The sequence below is a fragment of the Falco biarmicus genome, chromosome 3, assembly GCF_023638135.1.
Source record: "Falco biarmicus isolate bFalBia1 chromosome 3, bFalBia1.pri, whole genome shotgun sequence".
In the NCBI taxonomy this organism is placed as follows: Eukaryota; Metazoa; Chordata; class Aves; order Falconiformes; family Falconidae; genus Falco; species Falco biarmicus.
The window spans coordinates 90,243,510-90,258,412 of record NC_079290.1 but is presented as its reverse complement, the minus strand read 5'-3'; the positions used below and the strand labels follow the sequence as shown (position 1 = coordinate 90,258,412).

The following is a 14,903-nucleotide window of genomic DNA, read 5'->3' as shown; positions in this document are numbered from 1 at the left end:
TAATACTTATTTGGAAGAATACAGACTTCAAGGTTCCATTTTGATTTTTGTTCTTTACTGTAGGGCCCCCAAAACATGAGCGTGTAATTTATTTTATTCCTGTCCTCTTTGACATGGTGAAGTCAGTTTTCAGAAGCTGTGCAGTCCAATCATGGCATTTTTAAAGCATATAACCTGTTTTAATAGAAAGGTGAGCTGTGGTTTCACAGGTCAGCTTGCTTTCTTGCTCTGTGTGATTTGGAAGGGTGCAACAGTAGATGTCAAAGATGAAGGAAGCTCTTTTTGACAAGATATCATGGCTTGATTTTTCACAAAGTACAAAACCATGGGAAATTCATTTACTTTCAGTCATTCATCAGGAAAAGAGATACCTCAAAAAGCTGAACAGGCAAAAAGCTAGCATTTCAATAGAGAAGGATTAAAGCCTTGTGGGGGGGTGTGTGTGTGTGTGTGTGTGGGAAAGCTCCCAAACTTCAAGAATTTGTTTCAGAATAAAAGGAATTGTTTCATTTGGTAATATAGAGGAGAGTGAGCCCTCACTTAGTATCTTTACTGGCTTCACTATATTAATCTGAGAAAATTCCTATCATACTATCTTGAGGTTTTTACTACTCACTGAAATGAGATAGTCTTGGCCTTAAATGATCAAACAAAATTGAAATGGAAAATATTCATAAGTGCTGTACTACATGATTTACGTTTTCTTTAATCAAATAACTGAGAAGAAATAATCCAAGATACAAGTTGTGTTAGATATGGACAAAATAGTTACAATAAGTAGATGGAATATCAGGCATATTAGTAACAAAATTAAGCAAAATCTTCACATTTTTAGTTGACATCACATTCTCATTTGGTATATTGATTTTGCTTGTTGAAGACAAATTTTATGCTAGTCACACTGGTAGAAAAATAATTGGGCTTCTTAGTTCTTTGTTTATAGACTTTCTTTCCTCAGTTTTAGTAAGAGGCCTTTTTCTGTAGAAACCTTTTTTAGTGTTCCTAAATACTTAGGGAATCGCGGTGTGAGGCTAGTGCTTCAACTATGGAAGTTATTTGGATTATACCTAATAATTGAGCTGCTTAAAGAATTTTGCTGAGAAACCAATCTACCATTGACAAATAGTCTTCTGCAAAGCACAGCCTTATAAAATCTGAAAGGAGCCTCTGAAAAATGAAACTGCATATCCTGTATCTATCATCTTCAAAAGTTTTTGGCTGCTTATCCTGCATATGAATATTCTTTTTCTTTTAGAGTAGTGTGGTGTTTTGCTTAGCAAGCAGCCTAACCTTTTAATCTATTTTTAAACAACCACAGCAAATGCAAATCTGGTTTCCGTTTTGAGTGCATGACCAACTTTATTGGACTCTAATATTTATGTCTCTATACAGAATGAAATATTGATTGTATGTGCTTACTCATTCAATGATAAATTATATTGTGTGCGTATCATATCTATGCATATTCATTCTTTCTATATGTCAGCAAATATAAAATTTAAAACTAATAAAACCAATAAAAACAAATTGCATTAGGTCAGCTTTGTATGTGACACTTTTTTTCTTTAATGGCGTATCAGCATAAATTCTATTTAAAAAATCATTTGGAACTTGCATTTGCTGTCAGTTTAGATCAAGGCAGTTGTATGTCAGTTATGAGGAGGGGAGAAAAAATGTTAACCTGTTTATGTGAATGTCTTTTTGAATTGAATGTCTTTTGCTTCTCAGCATATTTAACATAGTCACATATCTGTCTATATAACTCCTTCAAAGAAACAGACGTTCATATAGAGCTGTGTCTTCAGTCATTACCTACACAATACACTAAAGACTGCTCAGTCACTGAAGCTGCCTTTGTTTAAAATTTGTACATAATCTTCCCTTAGCAGTAATTCTAATAATTGAATGTCCCTAAATAAGGAAGAGTAGTTCAGTGACCAAGTGAAAGGCAAATGCAGAGTGACTGTTCAGTACTCCTCCTTGCACAAACAAGAGATTGCTGCTACGTGATGATTAAGGACTAGCCTACCTGGCTGAGATTGCCCATTTTAAATATTTCCTTTCTCTCTTTGAGGTTCCTCCTTAAAGTTTTCTCAGTCTGAGAACATATTTCTTTGAGTACATGGTAGGGAGAATGTTCTAATCTCATATCTTTATTTATCTATTTTTCCTTTTTAGAAAAGCCTAAAGCTGGTGTTGTAGGTTGGGATTAAATATAATAATAGTCCTAGCTATGCTGGGAGCCTCTTAGTGCTATGCAACAATAGCCCTCTCTTGTATTTTGGAATTGTAGGTTATTTGAGTAAGGACGTCTTTCCTGTGGAAGGTTGATTGCAAGTCTGCTTCAGTAACTGACCCTAGATTCTGAAGATTTGTATTTTCCCGATAGGAGTTAATGCTTTATCTTTTAATTTAATTGGTTCTTTTACAAATGTTTGGAGGAAGAGGGAGAAACATGTGCTAATGGAATTTTCATTAAATGTTTTGATGCTGTAAACTTGAACTCAAAAGGTTACCATCGAAGTATTTTCTTAGAATCTAAATTTGAGTTCTTTTTCCCAAGACCCTTAGCATATCTGATTTCCAATGGATTTCAAGTACCCATTGAACATAAAAAACACTGCGTGCATTGGACTTCCAGATTGTACAAGTGTGCCTTGCCTGTGCAGATTTTACTGCAGGACCTTATGTAGAGACATACTTAGAATTAGATCTTCAAATCCCACTGTTGGTTGTTTTTTATTTTTTTCCTCTGGCTGGAAACAGCAGCCAGAGTTGTGTAAATAGGTACAAGACAGCTTGAGTGGCTGTGTTAAAATAACATTTGCTTTACTGTGTAACTAACAAATGGAAAATAGTGTGTAGTTTGAAACATTTTATTGCTGTTTCAGGAATGTTTGTCCAACCATTTGTTTTTCAGGAATCTACTGTTCTTTTCTACGGTTTTGCCTTTGTTGGAATGATAATAGCTTTTTTCCTGTTGATTCAAACATGTCCTTGGACTTACTACATATACTGTCTCTTGCCAGTACCAGTATGGTATGCAGTTGTGAAAGAGTAAGTAAAGAATAAATTTTACAAAAAAAATTTTATAAAACCAGGTCTGTGCTTCCTTTTTGTTGATAATTAATTTTTTCCTATAAGTTTGGGAGAAAGATTTAGATATAATTTTATTAACCTTCCTAAGACATTCCAGAGGACTCTGGTTTATATTTCACTTGACATAGTTTCCAGCCTGACTGATACAGCTGCCTATTCTAGAAGGTATTTTTTCTATTAGCGAAAATAAATTAATGTCTTTCCTAGACAAAATGTTTTAGTACTCTTGGAACTGTAGCAAAAGGGTGCTAAAATCTTGGGCAAAAACCTGTAGGAGCTGACTTCTTTTGTAAGATGGGACAGACTGTTCCTTTGCTTCAGTAATTTTGAAGTAGTCTGATCCTGCAAAGTGTCAGGTACGCTGAACTCCAGCTGCTTTTGGAGAACATGCGCTAATCATGTTGAAGATTGTGCTCTGATACTGAGACAAATCTGTCTTGTTTGGGTCTCCTTTTACTCCAAATCCAAAAATACTTGTAACCTTCTGATTTCCTGTAACTTACCTGATCTACTGGCAATTCTGTAGATACCATACTCTGTATTATTCAGAGAAAGTGGGACCAACTGCAGCTGGATAATGAGCTGCCTCGTAAAACACTGGAAAAGCTAACTGGGGATTTTTTCCTCTCACAAGCTTTGAATGTTTCATCAGTTATGACAGACATTAAGCACAGCATAACCAAAAATGTTCATAAACTCAGAGTCAATTTAGATAAAGAATAATCTGACACTTGTCCAAATAATGGCAATGATGTGCCAGAAATGGGAGGGAAGAACCTGGAGGGTTTTATTGTAGGTTTTATATCAAGTAAAGCTGGGCAGAAGGAGCCTCAGGCCATCACCCGCTTTATTTCGGAACAGCAGGCAGGATCAGCCACATCTGAAACATTTCTTATGCTCTGACCCCCTCCTTGCCCTTCAGTGGTAAAGTCCTGCGTTTCTGTTTTTTTAAAATAATCATTATCTTGTTCCATCATTTTGAACAGACTTCCAGTTATTCAAGGCCTTGCCGCAAATCTCTTGTCACTTCATGTTGGTCGGTCTATAGGATTCTTCTTGGTTTGTACACTGGGAATTGAAATACTCGTAAGTATTTTATCCATAATGTATCAACAGGGTATCTCATTTGCTAGCATTCAACCTGTTTGGGGAATTTTAAGCTTTATTAACGTGCTTATTTTTCAGTCTTCTGTTGGATTTTTTCTTTTGTATCAGGTCTTCAGCTTTTTCTACCGCTCTACACTTACTGTTGGTCTTCTTGTCTTTGCTGGCTGGCCAGTGGTCACGCAGCTGTGGGTTCAAGCAAAGGTACTGTATTGCTTTTTTTAAAAAGAGCATTTATGAAGGCTAATAGCTGATTGCATCTTAGGATGTTAGAGCTGGTCTCTTTGGAATGCTGCTTTAGATTATTGTTCACTTATGCTTTATTCTAATCTCTGTCTTAAGCATCATGTAGCAAGGCAAGGCAGTTTAATATGATATGGATAGATCTCTTATACAAGATAAGTAATATGACGACTTAAGAATTTGGGGTAGCTATGAGTTAGCTATCAGTTTTCTGTTGTTACTGATAACTAAAAAAATATTGACTTAAAATCATATGAAATGCACGTCATTTATCAAATTGTCAGTGACGTAAGTGTTGACATGCACAGTTGGTGAAAGTGCTACCATTTAAGTAATATGATCATTTATTGAAAAAAAAATTGAAGATAACTGAAAAACACTTCTCAATTCATTATTGTCTGCAATCAGCTGGCACACATTGTTCCTCAGAGTTACCTTTCTGTATTATTTTTCCTAGGAAAAAACTTCACTTTTGTAGATATGGATGTGAAGTGGCACAACCTTTAATATAAGAGACATTTCTTGCATTAGTTTATTCAAACATCTCTTATTTCACAGGATACCTAAAACCTAGAGTTCTGGGGTAACGTTAACATTTTAATTAAAAAAAAAAAAAAAAAGTGAGTAAAATTGCTAAGTCTTGCATATAGAGGCTTGTATTTGTTTGTTTAAATTTTTTTAAAAGTCTATTTGAGTAATCAAGTAACTTGTCTTAAAGCTAATTATACACAGAAGATGTTTTGTAGCACTGAAAATTTCCTTTCAGGAATCTGAATCTGACTTGAGCTTGAAAACTTCAAGTTATATAGCTTTTAATGTGTTTAGAATAAACTCCCTGGGATAGGTTTGGGTTTTTTCCTCCTAGCAAAGAATTTAGAGAACTACTTAAACAGTTACAGTGGTTAAATCAAATAGCATTCAGATTCAAAGACTGGAAAATGTTACCATATTGCCAGAGAGCAGGTGTTAGTTAGCTGCTGCAGACTTCTGATGAGATTAGTTTTATTCCTTTCCTCCATAAGGTTACTTATCATCTTCCTGGTGACTGCAACGTCTGTGAAAGCCAGGCTTTGAAAAAGTACTTTTAAGTATAAGCTTAGCTTTAACTCTCGTTGTCTTTGATAGGATTTTGACAGCTGTGTAAATGAGATTTTCTTTATTAAAGTGGTGTAATACCAATGGCCCTGTGCTCTTCAGTTAATTTTACTCTTGATAGATGCAGGGGTTTTTTTGCCTGTGGGAGATGCTAGTAGCTGTTAGTAATTCACTGAAGTATTTTTTTCTGATTAGACAATTGTCTGTCCATGTGACCTCCAAAAAAAATCCCATTTGTTTGTTGTTCTTCTTTTAGACAAGAGCATTGATCTGGACTCTTCTTTGTGTGTTCCTGGCAATATTTCCTTTAATGCCTGTTGTAGGAAGAGAACCAAACATTCCTCTGGTGTAAGAATCTCATTTTGTTCCTTAATTTTTTTATTTCCCTCTTTGATATTCAAAATTTAGGCTGCCTTTTGATGTATAGATATGAGGAATTGGTATTATTGAAGTCTGGCTGGGACAGGTATTGAAATTCAGAATTTAAATAACATGATTATAAAGACCTCTGTTATTCACTAATGTGACTTTTAATTCTTTTGCCACATCCGTTTGCTCTTTGTGTTATTCTGTAATTTCTTTTTGAGAGAGACATTTCTCAGAATAACAAATTTGCAAATTTTACGTGAAAATAAAGGTCATAATTAAAGGAGGAGCGTCACTGGGTTGAATACATGTTAAATAGCACTGACATGTATGAATAAGAACATTTATTCAAAAGCAGTTTTCTTTGACAGCACCTTTCTGAATTCCTCCATCTAACTTTAAATAGTCTGCCTTTGAATAGCACTTTGCACCTAGAGATATTAAGGAAAACAGAACAAATAGAACAGGCAGATCTCTCTTCTTCCTTGGCATCTCTTTTTGTCTCTTCTTTTTCGACTTACACTTCTCTGTTCTGCATTTTCTGGTGTTGCTTGTCTGATTTCCTACAGTTGTTGATGTGCATCTTTATCATCTGTCCCTCTCCTCTTGTGAGCTACCCTTTCATTATACAAGCATCCTCTGATATCTGGATGCAATCCGGGTGGTTAGCCTGAAGGCGCTGGGCTTGTGTTCTCATTGTAGTTACTGCAGAGGGAGACTTGACCTAGACTGCAACGGCTCTTGCTGCTGCCTGGTGTGCCCCATCAGAGCCAGGGTACCTGATCCTCAGTAAAATCTGGGATTTGAGCAGTAATATATGATTGCTGGTAGAATTATGAGCCCTAGTATTTCCAAAATTGTTGACATTCTGCCTCAATATTTTCCACTGTGATTTAAATCTAGCTATTGAAAACCCTTCTTAGTCTTGATGCTTGGGCATGTTAGAAATATTAGGACATACTTGCTTTGACTGTATTACAGCCTCTCAGCTGTATATCAACTGTATATGCACGTGTATATATTTCTGCTGGTCCAAACTGCATTCTTTTTATTATTTAGAACATTTTAGCACAGCTTAGAAATAAAAATGGAATTAAATTACCTTGAGATCTTCCTCCCTGACACTTCTTTACATTCACCTTAACCAAGCTGCACATCTTTCTCTTTGTTTTTCTAATAAAACATTGTACCTCTGGAACAGTTTGTGCCTGTCTGAATCTTGGCAAGGGACTTCTGACGCTAAAAAGTTTTGAAGGAACAATTAAAATATATGTATATGTGACGCTTCAGGATATTGAAGATGAGGAGGTGCTGGGACAGAAGATACAGGAGGAAGAGTTTAGAGTGCCAGTGAGAAATGGATGCATTTATTAAATCTGTTCTTGAGCTGTGGCACTGTATGTCACATCAAGGCTTCTTCATCACATTAATAAAACTTGTATGGTACAAACAGGGAGCCTCTGATTCAACTCAGTCATAAAAAGGAAGCATATAGGAGGTGAAAGCAGGGTCAGATGCCCCAGGAGCAACATAGAGACACTGTCTGAATATGCAGGATAGGTTAGGAAATCCAAAGCTCTCTTGGAGTTGAATCTGGTATGGGATGTAAAGTGCAACAATACAGCGTGCAGCAGCAAAAGGAAGACTAGGGAAAATATAGCCCTGCTGTTGATGGGGACAGGAACCTGGTGATAAAGGACTGAGGCTTTCGTTTGTTTCCATCTTTACTGGTGAGACTGGCCATCAGGAATCCCACCCTTCAGACTGCTGAGACCTGCGGGAAAGCCTGGAGCAAAGAAGACATAAACTTAGAGGAAGAGGATCAGGTTAGGGAACACTTAAATGAATTGGATATGCATGAGTCTGTGGGCCCTGATGGGATACACTCAGGAATGCTGAGGGAGCTGACCAGTGTCACTGATAATCTGAAGAGTTGTGTCAATGGCTGGTGGGAGAGGATCCTGAGGACTGGAAGAAAGCAGATGTTGTCATTGCTATTTTCAGGAAGGGCAAGAGGATCCAGGAGACTACAGGCCAGTAAGCCTCACCGCAATCCTTGGAAAGCTACTTTAGCAACTAATCGTGGAAGCAAACCATTTCTAAATATGAAGGACAAGAAGGTGATTGGGAGTAGTCAGCTTGAATTTATGAAGAGGAAATTATACTTTGCCGTCCTGGTAGCTTTCTAAGACAAGGAGACTGGCCCAGTGAGGGGAGAGCAGGGAATATTGTTTATTTTGACTTCAGCAAGGATTTTGATACATTCTCTGTCATGAACAAGTGGTTTAGGTTAAGTCACTTAGAAAATCCATCAAAGGTACGAGCAAAATGGTTTTAATAGGAATTTGTGGGAGTGCGACTTCACAAAGTTCAATGCAAGGTTTACTCTGTTATTTAGTATATAGATAAACCACACAAAGAAGAGTCGAGTTAAAATTAAGCTGGAATGATTTACACTGAGTAAAGATGTAAAAGGACAAGGGAGACCCTCCCATTGAGTCATGAGGTTCAGAGCAGACCCCCTTGCTTTCTAAATTCTTGACAGAGCTTAGGTGCAGCTAGATCCAATCCTAATCTCAGACTTGATCAGCAGTTTATGCCTAAAAGATATAAGGAATATTCACAATTTAAGGATGATCATAGGATTTTAGCAGCACTTAATCATTTACTTATTTATCATTTATAAAGTGAATCAAATAGGATTTACTTAAATTATAGAAGTGGTTTAACTATGGATTCAATGGTAATACTTTTATTATACTTAATATCAGGTTACTAAATTCATACACACATGCACACAGACAAAGGAATAGAAGTATAGAGATATATGTACAAAGGTATATATACCTGTTAAAAGTTTCCCTCAGGTTCAGTGAAATATATCGAATGCCTTTGCCTTTCTCAACAGCCAAAGGGTTGAGCCTTGAGAGGCAGGAAAATCAGCTCAAGCTCTATTGTCAGCTTCTGGTGACAGTCCTCCTGGTATCGCAGACTTGGGAGTTTGTGAGCTCTGAGAGGCATCCTGCTTAGAGGCAGATGCTGTTTGCAGCCCACTGCAGGAGAACTCAAAGGGCCTCACTTACAACTGCTGCTTGTAGGTTCGAACATGGTTGGCTTTAGTCATCAGTAACTTTCTGTCCTGGCTGCAGTCAGAGTTGGTAATTAATGGAGGGTTTTTTTTAAATTCCACTGACAGTGGTATCGTACCACTCACAGTCATAATAAAGAGCATTCTCAAACTTGTTAAGGGATGTTCAAGGTTGTCAGGTGTTGGTGGTGTGCAGATAAGGAACGCTTCTCGTACAGCCGATAGTTTCCCACCTCGGCGTGCTAGTTACTAGTACGGTTCAGGGATGCTTTACTGCCCAGCTCGTAACACACAGCCTAAGGCCTAATGGGGATTCCTGAGAGCATAGAGCAGCCCAGGGAAGGGAGTGAGATAGACCACCATGGTCTTCCATAACATTTTCGTACACAAAATGATGATGTAAAGGCTAGATCAGTGGACAGTGAGGTAGACTGGAAACAGGCTCAACTGTCAAGTTCAAAAGATTGTAATCAGTGGCACAGGGTCCAGCTGGAGACCAGTCACTAGTGGTGTACAGCAGGGGTTGGTACAGGGGCCAATACTATTTTAACGTCTTCATTGCTGGCTAGATGATGGGACAGAATGCACCCTCAAGAAGTTTGTAGGTGATACAAAACTGGGAGAAGTCGTTGATGCAGCTGGTGGACATGCAGCCCTTCAAGAGGACCTCAACAGGCTGGAGAAATGGGCAGACGGGAAGGTCATGAAGTTCAAGAAAGGGAAGTGCAAAGTCCTATGCCTGAGCAGAAATAATTTCCGTGCACCAGGACAGGCTGGGACCAACTGGTTTGCCCATAAGCCAACAATGTGCCCCTTGCAGGAAAGGCTGGTGGTATCCTTGGCATTACCAGGGTGATGATGAAGGTGATTATTTTTCTCTACTCAGCCCTGATGAGATGCGTCTGAAAGTGCTGTGTCCGGTTCTGGGCTGTCCAGAAAAAGAGATGTGGGCATACTGGACCGAGTCCAGAGAATGGCCACTAACATGAGTAAGGGATTAGAGCATCTGTCACAGAAGAGCAAGCAAGAGCTGGGGCTGCTTATCCTGGAGGAGAGATTGAGTGAGCTGGAACTGGTTATTCTAGAGGAGACTCAGGAGGATTTTATCAATGTATACATTTTTTGGGGAGAGTAGTAAAGAAAACACATTCTTCTCAGTGTCCAGTGAAGAGACAAGAAATGGGCAAAAGTTCAGATACAGGAAATTCCATTTAAATATAAGAAAAGACCTTTCTTTATAATGAGGGAGGTCAAGCACTGGAACGGGTTCCCCAGAGAGGCTGTGGAGTCTCTGTCAGTGGAATTACTCAATGCCCAGTTAGACATGGCCCTGAGCATCCTGCTCTGAGCAGGTGGTTGGACTAGACTGATCTCCAGAGATACCTTCCAGCCTTCATTCTGTGAGTAGCCTGCAACCGTGTTCCTATGTTGGTTAGGTCACTACTTCAAAATTGCTATTGAGATACACTTATATAGCCTTATTTTACTGAATATGTGGTATTGGCGCGTTTTTGCGTTATGTCTGAGAAAACACGAGTGGAGTAGTTACAAATAGATATTTTTGTTAGTAGTCTCTCAATGGCGGTGCCAAGGGACAAGTGGAAGCAAGAACTGGGTGGTTTGACTGCTTCCATATCAAGGTTGTAGCGTGGCAGAGAAATACACACAAAAACTGCTGATGCCTTTACAGTCCCTCTGCTTGCTTGATGACTGAAGGGAGACAACTGGAGGTGATACTAGTATTGAACTTCCAGTGAATCTTGTCTATTATTTTGGAACAGTGTCATAATTAGCAATTTACTCAATAATGCCAAGCAGGCGTTCTTTTCCTGCGTTTGTGATGAGTAACAATCTTCTTGTTAGTCTTGCTGTTGCATTTAACCAAAGCTGTGTATTTGATAGCAGTGGTGATGCAATTACCCTGTTAGATGAAAAACCTGACGGACCTTGAAGCCACTAACTTTAGATCACTGTTCACTGTTACTGTTTTGTTCATAATATCATTTGGAGGTCATTGAAAGTACCTAAAAATAATGGGCGACAGATCAGACAATTGGCCAAAATGGAGACTTTTTTCTTTTTGCCACTGTCATGAAAAGAGCATAACTGCATATGTGGATGGCAAGCTTATATAAAACAAACAAAACAAAACAAACCCAACACCACTAACACCCCGCAAAAAAAAAACCCAAAACAAAACAAAAACAAACTAAAACCACCCACACTTGATTCTGGATTGGATTTCTAAAGCTAGATGTTGAATTTTCCTTAATGTATGAAGTCTTGACACTGTAATGATTTAATCTTTGTGAAGAGCATTTCTACGAAAGTTTCTTGAACCTTTTCATATTTCCTGGGATTTTATTGTTCTTTTGTTTGTTTTTACAGAATAGCAACTGGTTTGCTGACTCTCTTGATCTCTTGCTTCTCATTGACATCTCTTTGTAAAAGTGGAAATAAGTACAAAAATAATGAAGATCTGAAAGTACATTTTTATCAGGTCAGTTGCTACTTTTCAGTAATTCTGAATGTTAGAGGGTTTTTACATGCAAATTTTTACATACTTTCTAAGAATGTGTTCCTACTAAGGCCACAATTTTCAAGAGGAAAATGATTGTTCCTAAGAGTTTTCCTCTTGACCATTTCAGGAGGACCATGTGCTCATAGTAATACGCATTTTTAAATGTCATCATCATATGTTCCCAAAAACTCATCCTGTGCATATTTATGTGTATTGAGACATAGACATGCATACACATTTTGATGCTCTACTTAGTTTGTCCTGTGTTCAGTCTGTGTATGTAACTTCCAGTGATGTTTGCAGGAATTGTACATGCATGCTAAAGAACAGGCTAGCTGGTTCAGAGGGTTCTTTCCAGTTTCTGGTTGTTCCAGTGGTAGTGCCCAGTGACAGGGTAAGGGGCAACAGGCACAAGCTGCAACACAAGAAAGTTCTTCTGAATGTGAGAAAGAGCTTCTTTACCTTGAGGGTGACAGAGCAGTGGTACAGGCTGCCCAGAGAGACTGTGGGGTCTCCTGCTCTGGAGACATTCAAAAGCCACCTGGACATGATTCGGTGCAACCTGCTTTAGCAGGGGGTTGGACCAGATGATCTCCAGAAGTCACTTCCAACCCCAACTGTTCTGTGATTCTGTGAATAACAATGTGAGATTGATACTGTGCTGCTTTTCTGTTGGTTAGATCTTCTTTCAGATGAAAGATGAGAATTTTTATAGCTTCATGAAGTAGGTAGATCTTTTCATAGTAGGTGCTAATTAAGTTCTAGAGAGCTCTTAAGATTCTAATAATACCTTGCATGTCTGCCGTCCTCTTTTTTTTTTTTTTTTTTTTAACTTATTACAAGATAATGGTTTTATTTTGGGACTGGCTTTATTGGTTGTGACTTAGTAAGTGCTGGAATTTCTTATTGAGCCAAGCAATGTATTCATTATATTAGTGATTCAGGCATGGAGCTCAAATTGGTTAAAAGGAGGAGGGGAAAGAATAATGAATGCTGAAAGAATAATGAATACCTGAGCATGCATGCATGTATAGCGTGGTGGTGATTTCTCTTAACTTTTCCAGCTTACACGTGGAAAAGATGTATCAGTTCCTTTCCTAAGCATTCAGGACAGGTATTTCCAGCATATACTCAGCAGTAGATTTCTCACTGGAATGCCTGAAAACAACTTGAACTGGATGGGGGAGTGAGAGAGCAGCTGGGTGGGCAGCTGGGCAACGTCAGCTCACCACACAACTGCTGCAGCATCTCAGGTGGTGTGACTTTGTGGAGAAGCTCACAAATGATCACAATAATGAAATAGGTCTGTAGTCAAAAAGTAATGCTGGATTATTCTTGAGCCAACTTTAGAGAATCAGGAAATTCACACACAGAGTCCTGAGATACTTAATTAGATGAAAATGTTCTGCTTGCTTGTTCAGGGAATAAGGTCTTTGTTTTTCTCCCAACATTTAAGATTGTAAAGCTCCTCAAATTGCTCCTTAATCAGAAAATATTTTGCCATAGTGACATCATATTAGACTTTTATTTCGGAAGCTTACTTGGGAATGGAAAACATGGGATCCACCATTCATGCTCTGAGTCAGGAAAAGATTGGTAGGGGACATTATTAAAGAACATTGCAGAGGTATTACACGTGTTTCTAAATAAATAACTTGTTTTGAGATTAGGTTGGTTGCATTTAGTTAGTTTGAAACAGGAATACAAAAGGGAAATGTTTGTCAGAAGACTAGTATTTCTAGGCAACGGAAGTCTCTTATTCTCCTTTTGCTTTTTCTTTTGAGTTGGAATTTTCAGTGGGGACAGGGAAGGGGGTAATCTTATGAGATGCTGGTTTGGAGCAATTTGAGTGCATCAGTTTTGATTTACAACTCCCAGGCAGTTTTAAGGGTGAGATGAATCCTCTAGTCAGATGAAACGAAACATACCAATTTTGCAGTGACAGACAGCGATCAGGGCACTGACAGTCATATACACAAGCACACACTGTCAGGTTCCTGCTTTACATCTGACAAGGGATTTCTTGAAAGCAGGTTTTGCAGCTCCCCTCCACGTAAGCTTTCTTTACATTGTTCCTTTGTAGGCAGGAAACTAAGACTGGTTAACGGTTCTTCATTTTGGGGAATAAGGAGATAGGTTAATTTGCTACAGGTCTGTTGTCTTTGTGTGCCACTTTCCTCTCAAGCATTGACTGAAATGGAAGGGAAAATGTGGTGTCCTTTCCTCACACTCTTTAGTATGGTTTGCCTTGGGGATTCCCTTAGCCACTCTGCTAATGTCATTTATAGGTTCAGCTCTGGCTAAAAGCCTTTGAATTACACAATGGAGGACTAGCTGGTGTTTCTAATTTGTTACCTCTTAGCCTACTGATCTGGCCAAGCTTCTCTGATCTCTGACTGGGATTCCTTGACTTGTATTTCTTTTTTCTTCTTTTTTTTTTAAATCCTTTTCCTCTTTGTTTTGATAGTGTCTGTGTGCAAGAACCCTCTTTTAAATCTTCTATTTCAGTTCACATCAAATTTTTGCATCTGGTCATTTGGGATGAGATCCATTTTCATACAGGAAATCAAATAATATATCCCAAAGGTTCAAGTAGTTCTTATTTCCCTGAGTCGTTCTTCACAAGTTATTTTGGAATTGCATATGAATAATGACACTTCCCATTTCAGTTTTCTTCCTATTTCAGTCACAGAAAAAGAAGGATTCAGCATCACCTAGGCTTTTCTTTGTCCTTCCGATGAATCTTTTTTTCTCTTCTGAAGATAACTTTCTTTATTGTCCAAGTGAGCTTCCTTTTCCATCTGGGAATTAGCCTGTAGAGAAGATATCATGCTTGGTAAGGAACAAAGCTTGTTCCATTACATTAATTGCTCTCCTTTTGGTCAAAAAGAAACCAGAATTATTAGAGACCATTGGAGCAGGCAAAAAAGCTACCAGTTTGCATGTAGTCCCTCACAGAAAAGGTAATTTCCCTCTCATCCAATCCTGAACTATGTATTTTTGTGTTGGTTTCTCCACGGATGGGACAGAGTGTACACCTTAGCAAACGAGTACGAACCACATACCTGTATGGATCTGAGAGGCCATTTACAGGCTACTCATTTATTCACTGATTTTGCACCTACACACTACATATTCCAACATGGGCATTAGCCTTAAAGAAACAAAAAAGTCCCAGACAACCAAACAGCACGATAAAAAAGATTTTTTTGCAAAAGTATATAAATAAAGACAATTTAAAAAGTAAACATGCAAGCTTGAGTAACTTGTAGCAGAATTTACATTTCTGCTACAAAACCTTCAGTTATGTTTAGACCTAATTTTGAATTTTTGATACATGTACTGTTTGCCTGAGGCAGGCAATACTAATCAACACCCTCAGTTTCT

At 38.2% G+C, this 14,903-nt stretch overlaps 1 protein-coding gene across 7 annotated transcripts in view; it reads left to right on the top strand.

The window, feature by feature from the left end:
* The window catches only part of PIGN (phosphatidylinositol glycan anchor biosynthesis class N), a 106,961-nt gene that overhangs the window by 64,590 nt on the left and 27,468 nt on the right, over nucleotides 1-14,903 (top strand). For all 7 annotated transcript variants that reach the window (XR_008820710.1, XM_056331326.1, XM_056331328.1 and 4 more), the window contains 5 exons: nucleotides 2,921-3,057; nucleotides 4,086-4,185; nucleotides 4,315-4,407; nucleotides 5,798-5,889; nucleotides 11,384-11,495. Coding sequence is in view for 6 of the 7 variants with exons in the window: in XM_056331326.1 (XP_056187301.1) it covers nucleotides 2,921-3,057; nucleotides 4,086-4,185; nucleotides 4,315-4,407; nucleotides 5,798-5,889; nucleotides 11,384-11,495 (534 nt within the window). In the remaining variant the exon portion in view is untranslated. The remainder of the gene's footprint in view (nucleotides 1-2,920; nucleotides 3,058-4,085; nucleotides 4,186-4,314; nucleotides 4,408-5,797; nucleotides 5,890-11,383; nucleotides 11,496-14,903) is intronic.